We start from the raw sequence: 19028 nt of genomic DNA, 5'->3' as shown, positions 1-19028 counted from the left end.
ACTGAGGCATCTCTCTGACCTTGCTTTTCTATTTTGATTTCATCACTTTTTTTTATCCTCTTCTATCATCCATTTGATGGCCCCAATATTATGTAGAATACACATAATACACATACTTCATAAGTCAATATTATGCAGGTAATGATACTCCACTCACTGTGAAATCCTGATGCACTGGTCACTTTGTGTGCAATAGACAGCATTTCATAGCACTCCTCTCCATGTGTTGGCTCTTATATTCTTCCTACTTCCTCTTCCTCAATGGTCCCTGAGCCTTAGAGGATGTGATTGGGTTAGCTCATTTGAGGTTGAGCCCTCCATTATCTCTTTTTCTCAACACTTTGATAAGATTTGAGTCTTCCCATTCACCATCTGAGAGGAGAAGCATGTCTAACCCAAAAAGGAACAGCACCAATATAAGAGCATAAACATACATATTTAAGGGGCAATTTGGTAGGCATAATATATCCATTTAACCAAACAGAAAAAGTAGTTTCCCTTCTAGTGCCTTATGACCTTCCTAGGCATACTGTGTTTCCAGTACCAGACATAAATTCCTTCCCATGGAGTGGCCCCCCTATCAAATTGAAGAGCAGTTGGTTATACCAATAACAGACTTGCCTATTAGATTTTTTACATATAATAATTGATATTGTATACTTAATAAATACTGTTTTTTCAGTTCACCCCTTTTATTATTGAATCTTATATAGCCTTATTTCTTGTATAATCTACCATTCTAATAGACAAATCTTCATTTATTAGTTGGGAAAATATTATTTCTTGAAATCATGATTTTCTTTTTATGTTTGGGGCCTTCACTTGAAGTTGCATAAAAATTTATCAGTTGCATCTTGCTAGAACATTTGTTTTACTACTTGTTAGTAATTACTAATTTTTTCACTTAAATCTCATTTCTTGCTTACAGATATTATCTAGTAGTTTCCTGTATACTAGCATGTATTAATTCAGTTGCTTATTTTCACTGATTCTAAATAATCTGGTTATTTTATCATTGTTTTTAATGTTTTTTTTAAGTTTCACCCAGTTATATCTTTCTATAAATATTTTTATTTATTTATTTATTTATTTATTTATTTGTAGAGGAAGAGAGAGAAAGAGAGACAGAGAGGAAGAGAGAGAATGGCCATACCGGGGGCCTCCAACCACTAAAACTATAGATGCATGTGCTACATTCATCTGGCTTTATATGGGAATTGGGGAACTGAACTAGAGTCATTAGATTTTGCAGGCAAGCACTTTAATCACTGAGCCCCAAATTATTTTTAATTGTTAATTACATAAGATTTGTGTTTGTGCATGTAGTTATATATTGTTAATTATTACTAAGCACTTTATTATGTTTTATGTTAATATTTTGGACTTCTACTTCATTTTACAATGTTGTTAAAAATAAAGTTTGGATTAGGGTATAAAATTGACTATATATTTATTAAAAATATTCTTGAAACCAGGGATGATGGCTCCTGCTTTAAGTCCTAGCTCTTGGGAAGCTGAGAGACAGAGGTAGAATGATCATCATGAGTTCAAGGCCATCCTGGGCTACAGAGTGAGTTCCAGGTCTTTGGGGGGTATAGTTAGACCCTGCTTGAAAATGCAACTAGATCCACACATCTCACCATGCACAAAAATCAAGTCCAAATGGATCAAAGACCTCAATATAAGACCAGAAACTCTGCTAGTATTGGAAAAAAAAAAATAGGAGGAATTTCCATGATATAGGAGTAGGTAAAGACTTCCTGAACAAAAGCCCAGTAGCTCAGGAAATTAAACAATCACTCAACAATTAGTAGCTCATAAAGCTGAAAAGTATTTTCACAGACAAATATACAATAAGCAGAGCCAAGAGATTACCCACAGATTGGGAGAAAAGTTTTCTTAGCTATACAGGAGCCTAATTTCTAGAATCTACAAAGAACTCCAAAACCTAAACAATAAAATAATCAAACAACCAACTCACAAAGTGTGGCAGAGAACTGAACAGGGAATTCTTAGAGGAAGAAATACAAATTACAAACACACACTTAAGAAAATGTTCAACATCTCTAACCATCAGATTAATGCAAATTAAAACAACTCTGAGATTCCACCCCACCCCAGTAAGCATAGCAAACACTGAAAAATCAAATGAAAATAAATGCTGGTGAGGATGTGGAGAAATAGGAACCCTCATCCACTGTTGGTGGGAAAGTAAGATGGCCCAACCACTATGGAAAGAAATTTGGAGACTTCTAAAAAAGTTGACTATAGAGTTACTCACAGACCCAGTTAGTCCCTTACTGGGCATTTACCCTGAAAGCCCCATGTCTCAGTCCAGAGAGATCTGCTCTATCATGTTTGTAGCTGCTCAATTCATAATAGCTAAAAGCTGGAATCAACCCAGATGTCCATTATTGGACAAATTGATATCCAAGATGTAGTATATCTACATGATGGAATTCTATACAGCAGTAAGGAAAAATGGCACAATGAAATTTGAAGAAAAATGGTCTAACCTGGAATAGATCATTCTCAGCAAACTCACCCATCACAGAAAGACAATCATGGCATGGTCTCACTCTTCCTTCTTTTCCCTTGGTGCCGGTCTATAACTCCCAGTACAAGGATGTGGTTAACATTCCCAATGAGCTGTTGATCAGAAAGACCTAAAAGGTTTCCCATAAGAAGACAGGCTTCTGTCCAAACTTGAGTACCCACCAAAGGTTAAAGATAAGACCCTACTGCCGAAGACTCCATATGCTGTTGATATGGAACATGGAAATAACTGGAAGTGAGTCAGTCCCCAGACAGTTAGTTAGCTTGTCTAGTGAAAGAAGGTGCTACATGAGATACTTGGGGAAAATGACCAATATCTTTCCAAACAACTCATGGTCTAAGCTCCTGAGCAGCAAACAACTGGTTGTGTTACACACCCAAGTGCAATAATGGCACACAGCCATGGTGGGTAACCAACTGCTCTTGAATTGACTAAAGGACCTGCTCAGTGGAATGGAACCCATAGCTGGAACTTGGACACAAGTCAGAATCATATCTAAAAAATGAGTTCACTCTCCACTATCAAGCTCCCACCAATCTTGAGCTACAAGAGGGCCTACCTCTATTAATTTCTCTCTAAACTAAACAATGGTTATCCCATTTATATGGAGCTGACTTCACTCTCTGTTGGAGAGTTTGCTTCTCTTTTCCAGATGGATGTAGAACCTGAGGAAAGAATCAGCCCATCACACTTTACCAAGGCCCCAGCTGAAACCATAGAGCAATTGAATAAATGAGCAAGAGTGCTGCTTTCATGATGAGCCTGATACCAGCACAAGGGTGAAGAAGATAGATATAGAGAACACTCAACTCCTACCAAAACAGAGATCCAGAGTCACAGAGGCTCCCAAGACCTCATCACTGAAGTAGACCTAAAACAAACCCAACATGGCTCAGGGAAATTCGTGGAAGAGAAGGTGGAAAGATTGTTAGAGCCACAAGTTAGGACATTCTGCATAGAAACATTGCCTGTTTTCTGTCAATATATGACCCACAATCCCCATGAAGATAACTGGCAACCCCAGTGAGGAGGGTTCCTTCGAAGAGGGAAGGACAAGGAGGAGGCTACGGATGGTACCAACATGTACTCTTTACACATGGAGTATGTAAATATCTAATAAAGAAAAAAAAAGAATGATGTAGGATTTAAAAGAAAAAAGATAAAAAGAATGATTTCTAAGAGGTAGAGGAACAGTGAATGGAGACAACAAAAATGGCCATTAGGTCCCTTTTGACCACTGCAGGCAGGTTCCCCATCCATAGGTAAGCACATAGGGCACCACATGGACACACACACACACATACGCCACTCCATTACACTCTTACACACAAAAAGTAGTCTTGACTTTTCAATATGTGTGCTTACTACTTTGTCTTCTGACTTATTATCACTGTAGAATTTAAACTTTTGGAATAAAATATATGCAGGTAATAATAATTCTTTCTATAATTATATTTAAGCTTTAAGCTTTAATGATCTAAACCTGAATTTGATCAAAAGTAGTATTTAGCTCAATATATAATTTTATGTTGCCTTTTATTCTCCCATACAATGTGAACATTATTCCACTTTTTCAAGGTAGGGACTTTCTCTAGCCCAGGCTGACCTAACAATTCCCTCTGTGGTCTCAGGATGACCCCATACTCATGCCTATTCTCCTACCTCAGCCTCACAAAGTGCTGGGATGAAATTTTGCCACCATGCCTGGCTGCATCTTTGTTCTTAATACAGTTTGTTCTGTATCACTAGGTTTCAGATCCATGGATTTACATTAATGGTAGATAGTGATTAAAAATTATCTATATTGAATGTTTACTAACTTTGTTTTATTATAATTATTCCCAAAACAGTACAAGAAAGCTATTTACATAACATTTACATTTGTTTAGTTATTTAAAACAATATAGGGATGACAATGTGTCTGGGAGCAGTATATAGGTTTTTTGCAAAAACGATGCAATATAAAGTACTGGAACTACAGATTTTGGATCTGCCAGAGGTCCTGTAACCATGGATACAGAAGGATGAATGTAATTGTATATTTTGGCAATTCTGGAAAAGATTACACTTTCAAATTCTGCTCTTTTGCCTGTCTTTACATTATCTTCTTGTACCATACATTCTAGACAAATACTGGAAAGCAGGACTGTACTGTAATCCTCATGACTTTTAATGACATATATATTTCATCTTCTTATCTCTATCAGCAATATAGCTGAATTTCCTAGATTGTAATCCCCATTCATAAACTCTTTCATCTTTGCTTCATCTAGAGTATATCCTGTTATCTGAATCATTTTAATTTCAGTGACTGGCATTATGATTCTCTTGACATTTTTCAATTCATTTTAGACTATTCTCTTACTTTTTTCTTACATTTTAAAATGAGTGTTAATAACTAAGATATTTTAAACCAATTTTAAAATAGTCTTCAGTTATTCATGGTTTTATTCAACTCAGATTAATGTCTTCATATATTTTGACTACTTTTGTTATCTTTAAATCTCCTTACATGTTAGGATGTTATGGAAATGTTTGTAGGTCCTTTGTAGTAAAATGACCAGTTCTCTGTTTTTATTATATTGTTTTCTCCTCCATAGAGGTCAGTAGAGTAGCTATTTTCTTTGCCTTAGTCTCTCATGTAGTAATGCCAGGGAATTCTAACATGGGTTTTACATTTATGATTCAAGACCCCTTCTCTCTTGTGTTGAAACCACAGACCCAAGCATTCAGTGTGTAACTGAGTTGAGTTCCAGGCTGTGAGACTGACTATTAATACCATCTTTCCTAAATTTATCACTTTATAAAAAGTATAGCTTCAAAAAACATTGGCCAGTAACTTTTGTCAGCATTATTTAGTCAGAATATCTTGTACTACCCATGGATTTAGCAATAAGTTGCTTTTATCTCCCATCTGACGTGATGCACTTTTAGTATCTACTACCCTGCAGCAAATGTCTGGTCTTCCAAATACAGAGTTCAGAGGTCCTTAGTTTTATCCTTACTTTATGTTTCTAAGTCTGTTTTTCTTTAATGGGTATTTTTCCTATTATATTTTCATCAAACTTTTTGAGATATTCTACTTATAAAAATCATATTATATCAATTCTGTCTTTGAGACAGTAGATGACACGGATTCCAGAAATAAACAGGTTTAAATGTTGTCTGTCTCTCTTTTAGCTGTGTGGATTGAAATTAAGTTATTTAATGTTTCTGTGGTTCAATTTGCTAACACATAAATGGAAATAATCACCTATTACATGAAAATGTTTTCTTCTAGAATTACCTAATATCATCATTTGTAGCTGCATTTTAAGACCTATAAAATAGAGTCCTTTCTAGCATCTTTTCAGTTGTATTTTATGAGAGAAGATGGTGGTTTGACCCATTATCAGCTGTGAAATTATTTATGGGCATACCATAAAGTAAACCGTATGCATGTGTATAATTTTCATTCTGGTGATCACTAAACATTTCTTCTGAGCTTAAGATGCCACTTACTATTTCTGTTTCCAAAAATATTAATTTATATGGCATATAATTGACATTTACTCCACCTTAAGTTTCAAAGGACAGTCAGATTGCATCTATATCTTCCATTTCATCCTAACTTAAAACACAATGACTTACCTATATAAAATTGTATCAAAATGTGACATTCCTGAGCCTATTTGAAATATAACTTCTAAATCTCAAATTGTGCATTAATGTCCCAGTTTACAAAATCTGCTTTAAAATTATAAGATATATTCATATGAAGGATATTACTGGTTTATGAAGATTGTTCTTTCTTCACTGAAATTGTAAATACCTCATTACCATTCCAGTTTTACCATTTTCTTTATTTTCAGAATATACATTGTACAGAGAGAGAGAAAGAGAGCAGTGTAGTGGGCCTGTCTTCCTACAGCTTTTGGTACCAAGTTTCTGGCAGTGTTGTGACTGCACACTAGCACAGGGTTCATTTCTCCCACATTAAGTCACTATTGCAAAAATGCTCCCACGTTCATTTTCTATTAAGAAACAATGCTGCAGGGCTGGAGAGATTGCTTAGCAGTTAAGGCACTTTCCTGCAAAGCCTAAAGACCCAGGCTCAATTTCCCAGTACCCACATAAGCCAGACACACAAGGAAGTACAAGCATCTGGAGTTTGTTTACAGTGGCTCGAGGCCCTAATATGCCTTTTCTCTATCTGCCTCTTTCTCTCTCTCTCTGTCAAATAATAATAAATTAAAATAAAATAAAATATTAAAAAGAAACAGTGCTTCATTCAATTTTTTATCATAACTTCTTTAGCTCATAATAAATTTCAGAAGTGATAATAAATATTTCCAAAATATAATACCTTGTGTAATTGCTGATACATATTGTTAAGCTTCCCTTCAGTGTGTTTTTCACAGCCCAGATGAAGCTAGTCAGGCCTTGTGCTCTCCTCCTCGAGCTAAGAAATAGCATCAGGTCTGTATGGCTTTTCCCAATATAGGATATTTACGTTGGTCTTTGTAAGGCTTATCAGGAGCAATAAGAAATTATTGTTATTCATTTATCTTACCTGTGCATTTAAGCCACTTTGCTACATTTTACACTTATTCAACTCTTGTGGTAAATTGATTTTTCCATTCTTCAACAATAGTAGCACCTTTCTTCCTCTCTCTCTCTCTCTCTCTCTCTCTCTCTCTCTCTCTCTCTCTCTATATATATATATATATATATATATATATATATATATATATATGTATGTATGTATGTTTTGAAATCTTTTAAATTCTATGTAGTCAGCACTGACAACTCTACTTCCCTTTTGAATAAGTACTTCCCTTCCAGTACTTATTCAAAACTCAAGCACTAACATGTAACTGGAACTAAGCTAGGTTCTACGAATTCACTTAGCCCCATATCTGAACCTGAACTTCTTTAAGAGTTCTATATCCAACTCTCTTCACACTTTCCCATCCACAGTATCAGTGTTGGAACCAGGAACATAGCCATATTTACATTTAGAGAACTAGCAAGCCTTCCCTCTCTTGAAGACTGTCACACAATTTACCTACCTCCACTATTATCTTTCATCATTTGTGTTTTTCAGGTTGTTTTATTATAGTTATCCTTTGTCACACATTCCATAAATTCTAAATAAAATGATTTTTCCCTAGATGATACACTAGTCCCTTCCCCCCCCCCATTTCCAGATCCATGATCCTCACACTGCATTTATGTAGTGCTGTCCTAGTTTTCTATTCTGTTTCCAGGGAGATTGGTGCTATTATGTTTATCCAGGCAGTGAGAAGTATTCTGAATTCCCTATCCCTTCTTGTGTTTGAGGTAGGGTCTTGCTCTAGCCCGGGGTGACTGAAATTCACTATGTAGTTGAACTCACTAAGGTAGGAAATGATACTCCTACCTCAGCCTCTCAAGTGCTGGGATTAAAGGTGTGTACCACCACACCAGCCTTTCCCCATCCCTTTTATCATCCCCCTTTTTGTAAGAAACTTGGACCCACCCATCAAAGTCCAAATTAACATTTATCAAGAATGCCAAGGCAAGACTTGAACTAAAATAAAACTTTAAGATGGCATGATGCACTTACCAGTTTAACAGTACTTTGTTGAGTTCTGCTACACTACAGATACCACAATGAGCTCACTATCTGATATACCTGATTGGAATAACTAATTGTTCCTTCATTACCTAAAATCATTCAGTCATCTTATACTAATGTCCATATTTTAATATGTCACTCTACTCATTTCACTAGTGTGCATCCCTAGTTATAACTTCTAAATTCACAAGGCAATGGGAAAACATGGCTAAATTATGTGAGTTCCTTAAAAAATTACTACTAGGGCTGGAAGGATTCCTTAGTGATCAAGGCACTTGCCTGCAAAGCCAAAGGACCCAGGTTTGATTCCCCAGGACCCAAGTTAGCCAGATGCACAAGGGGGCGCACATGCCTGGAGTTCATTTGCAGAGGCTGGAAGCCCTGAAGCACCCATTCTCTCTCTTTCCCTCTTCATCTTCCTCTTTCTCTGTTAAATAAATTAAAATAAAACATTAAAAAATTACTAGGAGTTATTTTATTAATGAAGCATTTATCAATCACCTGATTCATTAAGAGCATTTCATTAATTATTGCATCCTTTAGTATTGTTGAACTAATAAATACTGATTATCTCATAGAAATATTAAAGAAGTATTGTTATAATATCAAAACTATTTCAATATTTATTGTCATCCAATAAAATGATTAAATTATTTTTAACATTCAGTGTATGCCTTCAAATAATCATACTCAATGGAATAAAGTATACTTTAAAAGTGTCATGAATTCCCAGGCTCCAGACAAGAAAATCAATAACTTGCCTATGATGACAGGCACATCCAAATTAAATTCTGATTAAAATTTATCTACTTTGTTTTAACAGTTGAAGAAAGATCCTATTTGTGCTGTCTGAATATGACTGAAAGGCTTTATATTTGGAAAGAACTTTTTCTAATTTATAAGATTAATATTCACTGCTAATACTGTAATCTGTTCTTTCATTTTCTGAAATGAAATTCAGATTCCTCACAATTCTTGCAATCCATGTTTACATTTTTGAGAACATCCTGAGTTCTTTATGCACCTTTTAAGGCATAAAAAAGATTAAGAATCTCATTTATTAAATTTGGACAAAGCTTTTATATTACTCTGCCAGTGACAGCAGTTACAAAATTTTGAAACCAATGGCATTTACTGCATTAAAGGCATATTTAGGGAAACAGAAAAGACATGCTTGACCTATTATGTGGGATGTACAGCTTTCACAGAAAGCATAAAGAGAAAGGGAGTTAGTGAAAAAAAAAAAAAAGAAAACAAGAGCTAGCTTAAAATAATATGAAAGGAATTTCTTTAATAAGTTAACACTTTTTAAAAAAATTATTTATTTATTTAAGAGTGACAGACACAGAGAGAAAGACAGATAGAGGGAGAGAGAGAGAATGGGCGTGCCAGGGCTTCCAGCCTCTGCAAACGAACTCCAGATGCGTGCGCCCCCTTGTGCATCTGGCTAACGTGGGACCTGGGGAACCGAGCCTCGAACCAGGGTCCTTAGGCTTCACAGGCAAGCGCTTAACCGCTAAGCCATCTCACCAGCCCTAATAAGTTAATACTTTTAATAGTTTAAAAAAAAAGGAGAGGTAAATTTTGGGATTGACAATTAAATTTTTAAGCTGGAACTAAAAGAGAAACCATCAAATTGAAAACAACCTACTTTATGAATGTTAGCAGTGATAATGGTTTTGATGTGGCCAATACTGACCTGTGTATATGATCAGGCAAATAAATTAAATGGCAGAATGATGGGTGCAGATGGCTCACTTTTGAGGGACGGGCATTAGAAGTTCCTGATTGCTAATGTGAAGTGGAAATCAACAGAGATTTTTTTGAGAGGACAGAGGGTATAGATAGCCCTTAGTGTCCCAGGTGAATGTGGCTGGGTTAGAAAAATACCTCTCACTGTCTCCATGGCACCTAACTCATCCACTCTTTTTTCTGTTTTCCCTCTCCTGTAACCAGTTACCTCCTTTCTTGTTCTACTATATGTTACCAAACTAGCCAAAACATTTCACCGAGAATTTTGTCTAAAACATTACAATAAATTTTAATTGCAATAAATATCACTTAACCCCAGTAATTCTAGTCCTTGACAAAACTCTTCTCTCATTGAATCCACTTGCTTCCTAGCTCTGTTCTCAGTTTTACTTTATCTGTGACATAAATTATCAATGCAATCTCATCAGAAGCATATAAAGAGCAATGTGGCTGGGATGTACATTTCCATCAACATAGTTTTCATGTATATCACTAGAAATAATTACAAATAGGCTGGAGAGATGTCTCAGGGGTGAATGGCAATTGCTTGCAAAGCCTGGCAGCCTGGGTGTGACTCCCCAGTACCCACATAAATCCAGAAGCACAAAGTGGATCAAACATTCAGAATTTGCTTTCAGTGGCAAGAGGTCATGGCACACACATAATCTGTCTCTCAAATGAATAAAACTATTTTTAATTACAAGAGTGTACATGTTTTTGTTTCATTTAACCTTCTCATATAATTAAAATAATCTAAATGCTTTTTTTCTGAAACTTTATCTTAAAAATTTTAGTGCAGAATTTCATAAATTATTAATATAAATTGATGTAATGTTATATCCATGATAAATTCATAATAAATATTTTTTTTAAATTTTTATTAACATTTTTCATGATTATAAAATATATCCCATGGTAATTCCCTCCCTCCCCACCCCCACACTTTCCCGTTTGAAATTCCATTCTCCATCATATTACCTCCCCATTACAATCATTGTAATTACATATATACAATATCAACCTATTAAGTATCCTCCTCCCTTCCTTTCTCCACCCTTTATGTCTCCTTTTCAACTTACTGGCCTCTGCTACTAAGTATTTTCACATAATAAATATTTTTAAAGCAATGTATGCTTGTAGAATTTCTAAAATCATAAGACAAACCTTTTTGTAGGTAGTTACTATATCTATGTTAATGTAAGTATATATGTATATGTATATATTTAAATTTATTTTTGTTTTGTATTTTGAAGGGTCATTTAATAGCATCCTGTGATGCCCGTGGGGTCATCAAACTTTGGGACTTTCGGAAGCTCTTCCCAATTGTGTCCATTGATGTAGGTCCAAGTCCGGGCAATGAGGTCAACTTTGATTCAACAGGTAGGATTGTTTTTTGTTTCACTCTTGTGATCAAGTTAAAATTAATATATGCTTGGAATTCTTTTGCTTTCTCTTATTTTTTTGTATTTCCTCTTATATAATTTCTGTTTTAAACATGTTAACTCTAATATTGTCTATTTTATCCATATCATACATCATAAGCTTATTATGCAAAATATATTAATCATATTTTTTAAGGAAAGAACTTATAACATATTACTGATATAGACAATTCAAGCTGGCTAGTAGTCCTACATAAAACTTCATAGCCCATATCCATTAAACTCCCTTCCCAAGGAAAGCAGATAAGGTTTTTGTGGGGGTGGGGCAGGAAGCAACTGGGATGGGGAAATAGTTCAGTGGTAACGTACTTGCCTAGCAAGTATGAAAACCCAAATCAATCCACAATACTTGAACAAAAGTCAAGCATGATGATGTGATCTGTAATCTCAGTGCTGGAGAAGCGGAGACTAAAGAATCCCTAGGCCTTACTAGCCAGCTAGCCTTGCCTAACACTGTGGTGAGCTCTAGGCCAATGAAAGGTCATATCTTTAAGGAGGGAGAGAATTCTTGAGTATGACATGAGGTGTTTTCCCATGGCCAGAACACATACCTGAACACGCATTTATGTGAACCTGCATATACGTGTGCCCAAAACACATGTGCTGTCTCATACATGCATGCATACATACACCCTCCCACTCACAATGATGTTTTAAGAAGAAACAAAAGTAACTCAGAATGGAGAAAAGTTTTACTAAAATGAACTTAAATCATTTTAATGTAATATTTTAATCATAAAAGTAATAAATTGCCCTATATTATCTATCTTTTGTAATTAATTTGGCACATGTTCATCTATTGTGCAATTACACACTCTGTTTTCTAAAGCATTATTTGTCTTCATCATTTTCTACAGTGATACAGGAATATCAAGTAGGTAGCATATTTAATTCTGGCTGATGATGAATAGCTTAGAAATAGCTCTTAACTACAGGGATTCCAGTTGTCCACTTAGAAAATTAAAAATACAGTTGTACTTCCATCTTTAACGAAAGCCTTTGCTAAACAAAAAACAGATAGCAAATCTGTCCTTTGTCAGTATAATGCATGGTTTAGTCCTTTTGGTGCTTTGAAAACTTCTTAAAATCTTTTGGGTTACTCATGGTAAAGAAACATTTTTTTTATTTTATTTTTTATTATTTTTATTTTTTTTAATTTAATTTATTAGTTTTCTTTTCAGTAAATACAGGCAGTTTGGTACCATTGTTTAGGTTCATCTGTGATCTACCCCCTCCCATTGGACCCTCCTTGTTGATGAAAATGGGTCTTGCATTGGGGAGTTAGCCCCCAGTTATTGGTATGATAAATGTCTCTGCAAATCATGACCCACCATGTGACTCTGACATTCTTTCCGCCCCCTCTTCCGCAAAATTTCCCTGAGCCATGTTGGGTTCATTTTTGGTCTGCTTCAGTGCTGAGGTGTTGGAGGCCTCTGAGGCTCTGGCTCTCTGATTTGGTAGGCATTGATTCTTCTCTGTGTTGGTCTCCTTCCCCCTTGTGCTGATATCCAGTTCACAGGAAAACACCAGCCTTGCTTGTTTCGCCAGTTGTCCTTAGTTTCAGTTGGGCCCCTTCTGAGGTATGTTGGGGCAGCTCTCTTCTTAGGATCTGCATCTATCTGGAAAAGAGAAGCAGATTCTCCACCAGAGAGTAAGTTAGCACCCAGAAAGTTGAGATAACACTTACTTTTTTGATAGACAGTGTGATAGGTGTAGGCCCTCTTATACCCCGTGATTGATGGTAGCTTGATATTGTAGAGTGGGCTTGTGTTTGGGTATGGTTCTGACTTGTTTCCCAGCTCCAGCTTTGGGTCTAGTACCACTGAGTGGATCAGTTAGCCAAATCAAGAGCAATTGCTTCCTCACCATGGCTGTGTACCACTATTGCACTTGTGTGGGCAACACATCAGGTTATTTGTTGCTAATTAGGTTAACCAATGCGTTGCTTGGACAGATCTTGGTCATTTCCCCCAGTCGCCTATGTAGCACCTTCTGGCCCAAGATACCTTACATACCCAGCAAGCACCTCATGGACGAGATAATAGGATGGAAGGGAGGGCAGGGAGGGCATGGAAGGGTGAAAAACAGTAATCCGGACCCAAACGGCAATGGTACCATAAAATTCTACTTCCTAAAAGTCAGACCAAATGGCTGAACCTTCACTAGACCCTTACAGGAAACACCTGAACCACAAGACACTGGAGAGGGTAGGATCAAGACTGACCTAAATCTCCTACATCCTCCCTCCCTCCCTCTTCTCCTCTCCCCTCTATCTCTCTCCCTCTAACTCTTGTATATTAGTTATGTTTTTCCTCAATTTCTTAGTGGACACTGACCTGTAACCCACATTTTTAAGACTGAATAACTTTTCTTTTCAGTGAAAAAGTAAGGAATATATATAAAGGAAATACTGTTTTATTTTGTAAAAAAAAAAAAAATCCATCTTAGTTTGGTAGTCTAGAAGCATAAATACAACCAAAGGAATTACAGGGACATAAGATAGTTATTGTGTGCTTCTTGGGACTCATCTTGTGTTATTGCCATCACATATCTGGAATTTTGACAATGATAAGTTAATATTCCTAAATGATAAGTTGTATTATCATTACATATTATTATATTAACTACACCAGAAACAAGAACCCTTTGATTTTAGTTGGATTTAGCTGGATGTGGTGACACATGCCTCTAATCCTAGCACTTGGAGGAGCCTGTACTCTAGGCAATTCTGGCTAGATAGTGTGAGTCTGAAAAGGACTAAAGAAAGAGAAGGATGGAAGGAGGGAGGAGAGGAAAGAAGGAGAAAGGAGAGAAAGAGAAAAAAACAAAGAAAGAAAGGAAAGAGAAAAGAAACAACGTAAAAGAAGAGAACAGAAAAGAGGGGAAACCTTGACAGTAAGACACTTGCAGTCTCACAGAATTCAAAAAGTTCAAACAGAAAGCACTGAGTAGAAGCACAGATAGCAGCTATGAGCACTTCACTTAGTACTGTTGTGAAACTTTATTGATGTTTCCATGTGTATTCTGCCATGTAAATCTTCCCTGACTTCACAGCTCTAAGGAAGCACTTCATTTTTATGAACATTCCATATCCCAAACCTCCCTTTGATTACCTTGAACGGGCGTTTAGGTATTCATGTCTTTGTAACTTGTGCTTTGAAATTTTAAAACCTATGTCTGTACTTTCTAATAATAGAAGTTAAAGGCTATTTTGAAATGCTAATAGCTATAAATCTTCATTGTCATTTATAAATACAACACCTGCTTCTGACTGACCTTTCTTGTCTATCTGGAAAGCTCTCGGTATAAGCAGCCAAACATGATGTTAAATAAATATCAGAATATAGCTTCTATTGTTCAATTCAGGATATTGCTAACATTTTAGTAGGGCAAATCTATGTTTCTCCATAGTGCTGCACTCCTGGTAATACACTGACATGAGGAAGAGAATGATGTGGAATAATGGGAAAAATAAAAGACAAAGACTGCAAGGTATAGACACATTGATGAAGATACTTAATCAGTCTGAGGGAACATAATTTCAGCCTGACCTTCCTATCCCTTTGACCATGTATTCAAGGACCATATTATAATTAATTTTAATATCATGTGTTTGAGAAATTTCTGCCATAAGGCTTTTCTCATTGAATAATGAAAAATCTGTGCTCTGTATGAAAATTCTCAATGACTATACTTTTAAAAGGTTAAAATATATCAAAAGTTGGAAATGCAAAGGAAAGCATAAAAAGACCTCATAGGAACGCATGTAGAAAGGTGAAAATCACAAGGCAAATTACAAGAAATTATGTACATCTCAAGAGAGTAAAAAAGAGTGTAAGTCAGAAACCAAAACTGCATACGGCTCTTACATCTTTCCTAGCTGGTATTTATGCAGGAAAATGTCCTCAAAAGAGAGATATAACACAACTACATTATCTGAAATATAAGGATAACAGCAATTCTGACTTAAAGTCCCAAGTGTGTATTAGTATAGACACATTTCTACTTGTTCACATTATCCAGCTAAACAAACCTACATGATATAACAGTTTCCCAAATAACAATATACTGGCATTTCTAACAATCATGTGCACTTTCTGAGCATACATTAAGTTGGGCCACATCATGTTTACTGGTCAAACTTCTTTGGACAGAAGTAAGTACAATTGTGTACAGATAGTATTCTAGCAGAGCTAATGTGAGGGAAAGCTCTGGCTAACTGTCTCAGGAAAAGTCATTGAAAATATGCAGATGATGTTGTCATGATATTATTTAGAACATATGAGTGTTTAAACAGCATTATGTTGTATAGAGTTCATACTAGAAATGTATAGTCATGAGATATTTAAGTGGTCATCATGGGCATGAAGCGTTACAAAATTTCACTTATTTTGATCAATTTAACTATAGGACATCTTGACATTGCGAGGTGTATTGTGTGTGCTATTGTTTCTATTTACAGTGACTTATTTTGTAAGTAAGGAATTTTTATGTCTGTAAATCTGATATAGTGTAAAAATAATTTTGAAGTGGAAGCTCTTAAAAAGCTAAAACTTGGCTGGAGAGATGGCTTAGCGGTTAAGCGCTTGCCTGTGCAGCCTAAGGACCCCGGTTCAAGGCTCGGTTCCCCAGGTCCCACTTTAGCCAGATGCACAAGGGGGCGCACGTGTCTGGAGATCGTTTGCAGAGGCTGGAAGTCCTGGCGCGCCCATTCTCTCTCTCTCCCTCTATCTGTCTTTCTCTCTGTGTCTGTCGCTCTCAAATAAATAAATAAAAAAAATAAAAAATAAAAAAAATTTTAAAAAAAGCTAAAACTGGAGCTTGGGAAATCACTCAATGGATGCATTGCTCGCTGAACAGCTTGAGTACCTGAGTTCAGATCCTGAAACCTTATGTAAAAATACAGAAGTCACGGCAGGTTGCTTTGGTTATGCAAGATAAGTGGTGAAGAAATGAGAATTTCCAGTGAGCTCACAGACCAGCTAGCCTGGTGAACGCAGCAGGAAACAATGCAAATCTATGTCCCTGCTTCAACCAAGATAGAAGGCAAGGACCAACACCCAAAAGTTGTCTTCTGACCTGCACAGATGCATTGTGATGCCTGTTATCCCCCACCAACGCACCCATATGCACACCCTGTAAAGAAGCCAAAACTGTTGTCTACATTGTTCAAGTTTTTATGAATATCAAAATTGTATCATTTATTAATCTCATAAGAAAATACCTTATTTTGAACTTGCAAAAGTATGTTCTGATAAATGGTTACTTTATATGTTTTAAAATTGAGAGTTCTGGTGCCATATCAGTTTTAACATGAACCTTTAACAAAAATATTTGACTATCAGAGGTCTTAGTAAGGAATAGACATGATAATTCACACCCTTACATTTGATTACATCCTCAGTACCATTAACACTGGAGGTATATTGTTTAACTTCTCTGAACATACTTTCCTCAAAGAAATAAGAGGATGAGGAATTGTCTCACAATGTTAAACTTAGATTCAAAGGAACAGTAGTGGTGTACCACTAATGAAACCTTAGTAAAGTCATCTAGCATGCTTCATCTTAGGGTGGGAAGGGATAATTTTATTCACCTTAGGGAAAAGCAGGTCCGATGTCCCAGGCTGGGTGCTAGTGTAAGATGTTCCTAGTGAAAGCAAGAATACCAGTTGTTGCAGTCAAGTTCACATTGCTGGTAGACCAAGAGCAGCTTGTGGGAAAAAGAGGTTTATTTTGGCTTGCAGGCTCAAAGGGAAGCTCTCTGATGACAGGGGAAAATGATGGCATGAGCAGAGGGTGGGCATCAACCCCTGGCCAACATAAGGTAGACAACAGCAACAGGAGTGTGTGCCAAACACTGGCATGGGGAAACTGGCTATAACACCCATAAGCCCACCCCCAACAATACTCCCCCTCCAGGAGGTGTTAAATCCCAAATCTCCATCAGCTGGGAACCTAGCATTCAGAACACCTAAGACCACCACGCCAGTGAATAAATAAGACACAAGGTCATATCATCATCCTATATAATCATCTCAATTACATATGCATATATATTGTATGAAATATATATATATATATACTGAAAACATCTGGACATATGTGAAACACCACATTTTATTTAGCTTTTCCATTGTAGAATCATATTCATGTGGTGCAGTATTATTTACATCATGTTTTATTTACAAGTACATTGCCTGTGATAGATTATCTGTGTTTATAGATCTATACATATATTAATATAAATTTATAACACTTATTTTTATTAAACGATGTGCTCCTTTCTCATTAAAGGGAGCCTCCTGGCAATATAAAACAGAAACTTTCTGTGAATATCACACCCTAAATAATCTCTCTCACTTGGCATACTTCAAAATGTCATATTTTTTTTACTCAAAAATTTATTGCAATTTCAAAAAAATGTTAAATGCAATAGCATAGGAAAAATAATAAAAACTAACTTTGGGAATCCCACATCTCTTGTTTCACTATGTTTATGCATTTTAGCAATATTTTTCTCACTTTGGGGAAGGTAATTCTAGCATATTTATAAAGCAGTCACATCTCTAGAAAATACAGAGGCTGAAAACTGAGCCATATGGGGGCTTTCCAGTATAAAGCATATTAGTATCAGATCATTTAAATGGGCAGAGTTTCCCACAGTTTGGAGAAAATCCTAAATATTCTCCATAGGCAAAACTACAACATGCATCCTAACTAAGAGATAAAAAGGATATTTCTTCTCAGAAATATAAAGTGCCAGATTGCTCTTGTTCCAATTTTTCAAAAATAAAACAAAATATCCCCTAAAATCTTTGATTCAAATTTGATTGATCAGATTATGCTAATATATAGTGTATGGGTTCTGTATTTAAAGACAAGCTGTGTTTAATTCTCTCTGATTAACAGTGTAGAGGACAATGCAGACTCGTAAGTTAGAAGCCCTTCCTTTGAATTTTTTCATCACTACTTGTTGACTGAATGATTTGGTTGAAATTTATAAACAGTTGTGAGCCACAGTCTCCTTGCACATAAAATATTGAAAATCCACAGGGTCTTCCACTCTTGCCATTAGCGAGTCCCAGGGACTGACCATAATTATCCTCTACCTGAAACAACTGCAGAACAAAAAGGAAAAACATGACAAACAATTTGGGGTCATCTAAATGTTGGCCAACTAAAATAAAAAAAGTAAAAGGAATTTCCAAGTCCTGTGACTGGCCCTGGATTACTTTGTGGAGAAAGCATCTATGAATCACCTTAGGGACTCCTAGAAGGAGCTGGATAATTCCTTGAGTAGAAGCCAGATGACAAACCCTCCAACCCAGAGCAGTCACCATTTCCAGGACAAAACACAGGAGATTGAGGGAGCACAGAGAATTCGGAAGGCCTATCGGTTCCCTCTGCTCTGGAGCTGAGTGAGGACCTGTCATCTTGAGGCCAAGGTAAAAAGAAAAAAAAGAGGTGGGTCTGAAGGACTAGAGAAGAATCCAAGAAGTCCACTCAGGCATATGCAAGAGTCCTCTGGGATTTCATGAGTAATGGTAAAAATAAAAACACAAAAACCCATACAATTCAAAAGATCAATAGGTAGAGCATGAATTGGCAGTGTGGTTCTTTCATATATGGCATTTTGTTTGGACACTTTTACCCATTCATACATCTATGACTAAGGT

The 19028-nt window shown here is 36.2% G+C and overlaps 1 protein-coding gene across 2 annotated transcripts in view; it reads left to right on the top strand.

Annotated features, from left to right (window-relative positions):
* Spag16 (sperm associated antigen 16) overlaps nucleotides 1–19028 on the top strand; it is a 901897-nt gene that overhangs the window by 677355 nt on the left and 205514 nt on the right. For both annotated transcript variants that reach the window (XM_045148110.1, XM_004653697.2), the window contains one exon: nucleotides 11162–11288. In XM_045148110.1, the coding sequence (XP_045004045.1) occupies nucleotides 11162–11288 (127 nt within the window). The remainder of the gene's footprint in view (nucleotides 1–11161; nucleotides 11289–19028) is intronic.

This window comes from Jaculus jaculus, chromosome 4, assembly GCF_020740685.1.
Source record: "Jaculus jaculus isolate mJacJac1 chromosome 4, mJacJac1.mat.Y.cur, whole genome shotgun sequence".
Taxonomy (NCBI): Eukaryota; Metazoa; Chordata; class Mammalia; order Rodentia; family Dipodidae; genus Jaculus; species Jaculus jaculus.
This window is presented reverse-complemented; position numbering and strand designations above follow the sequence as displayed.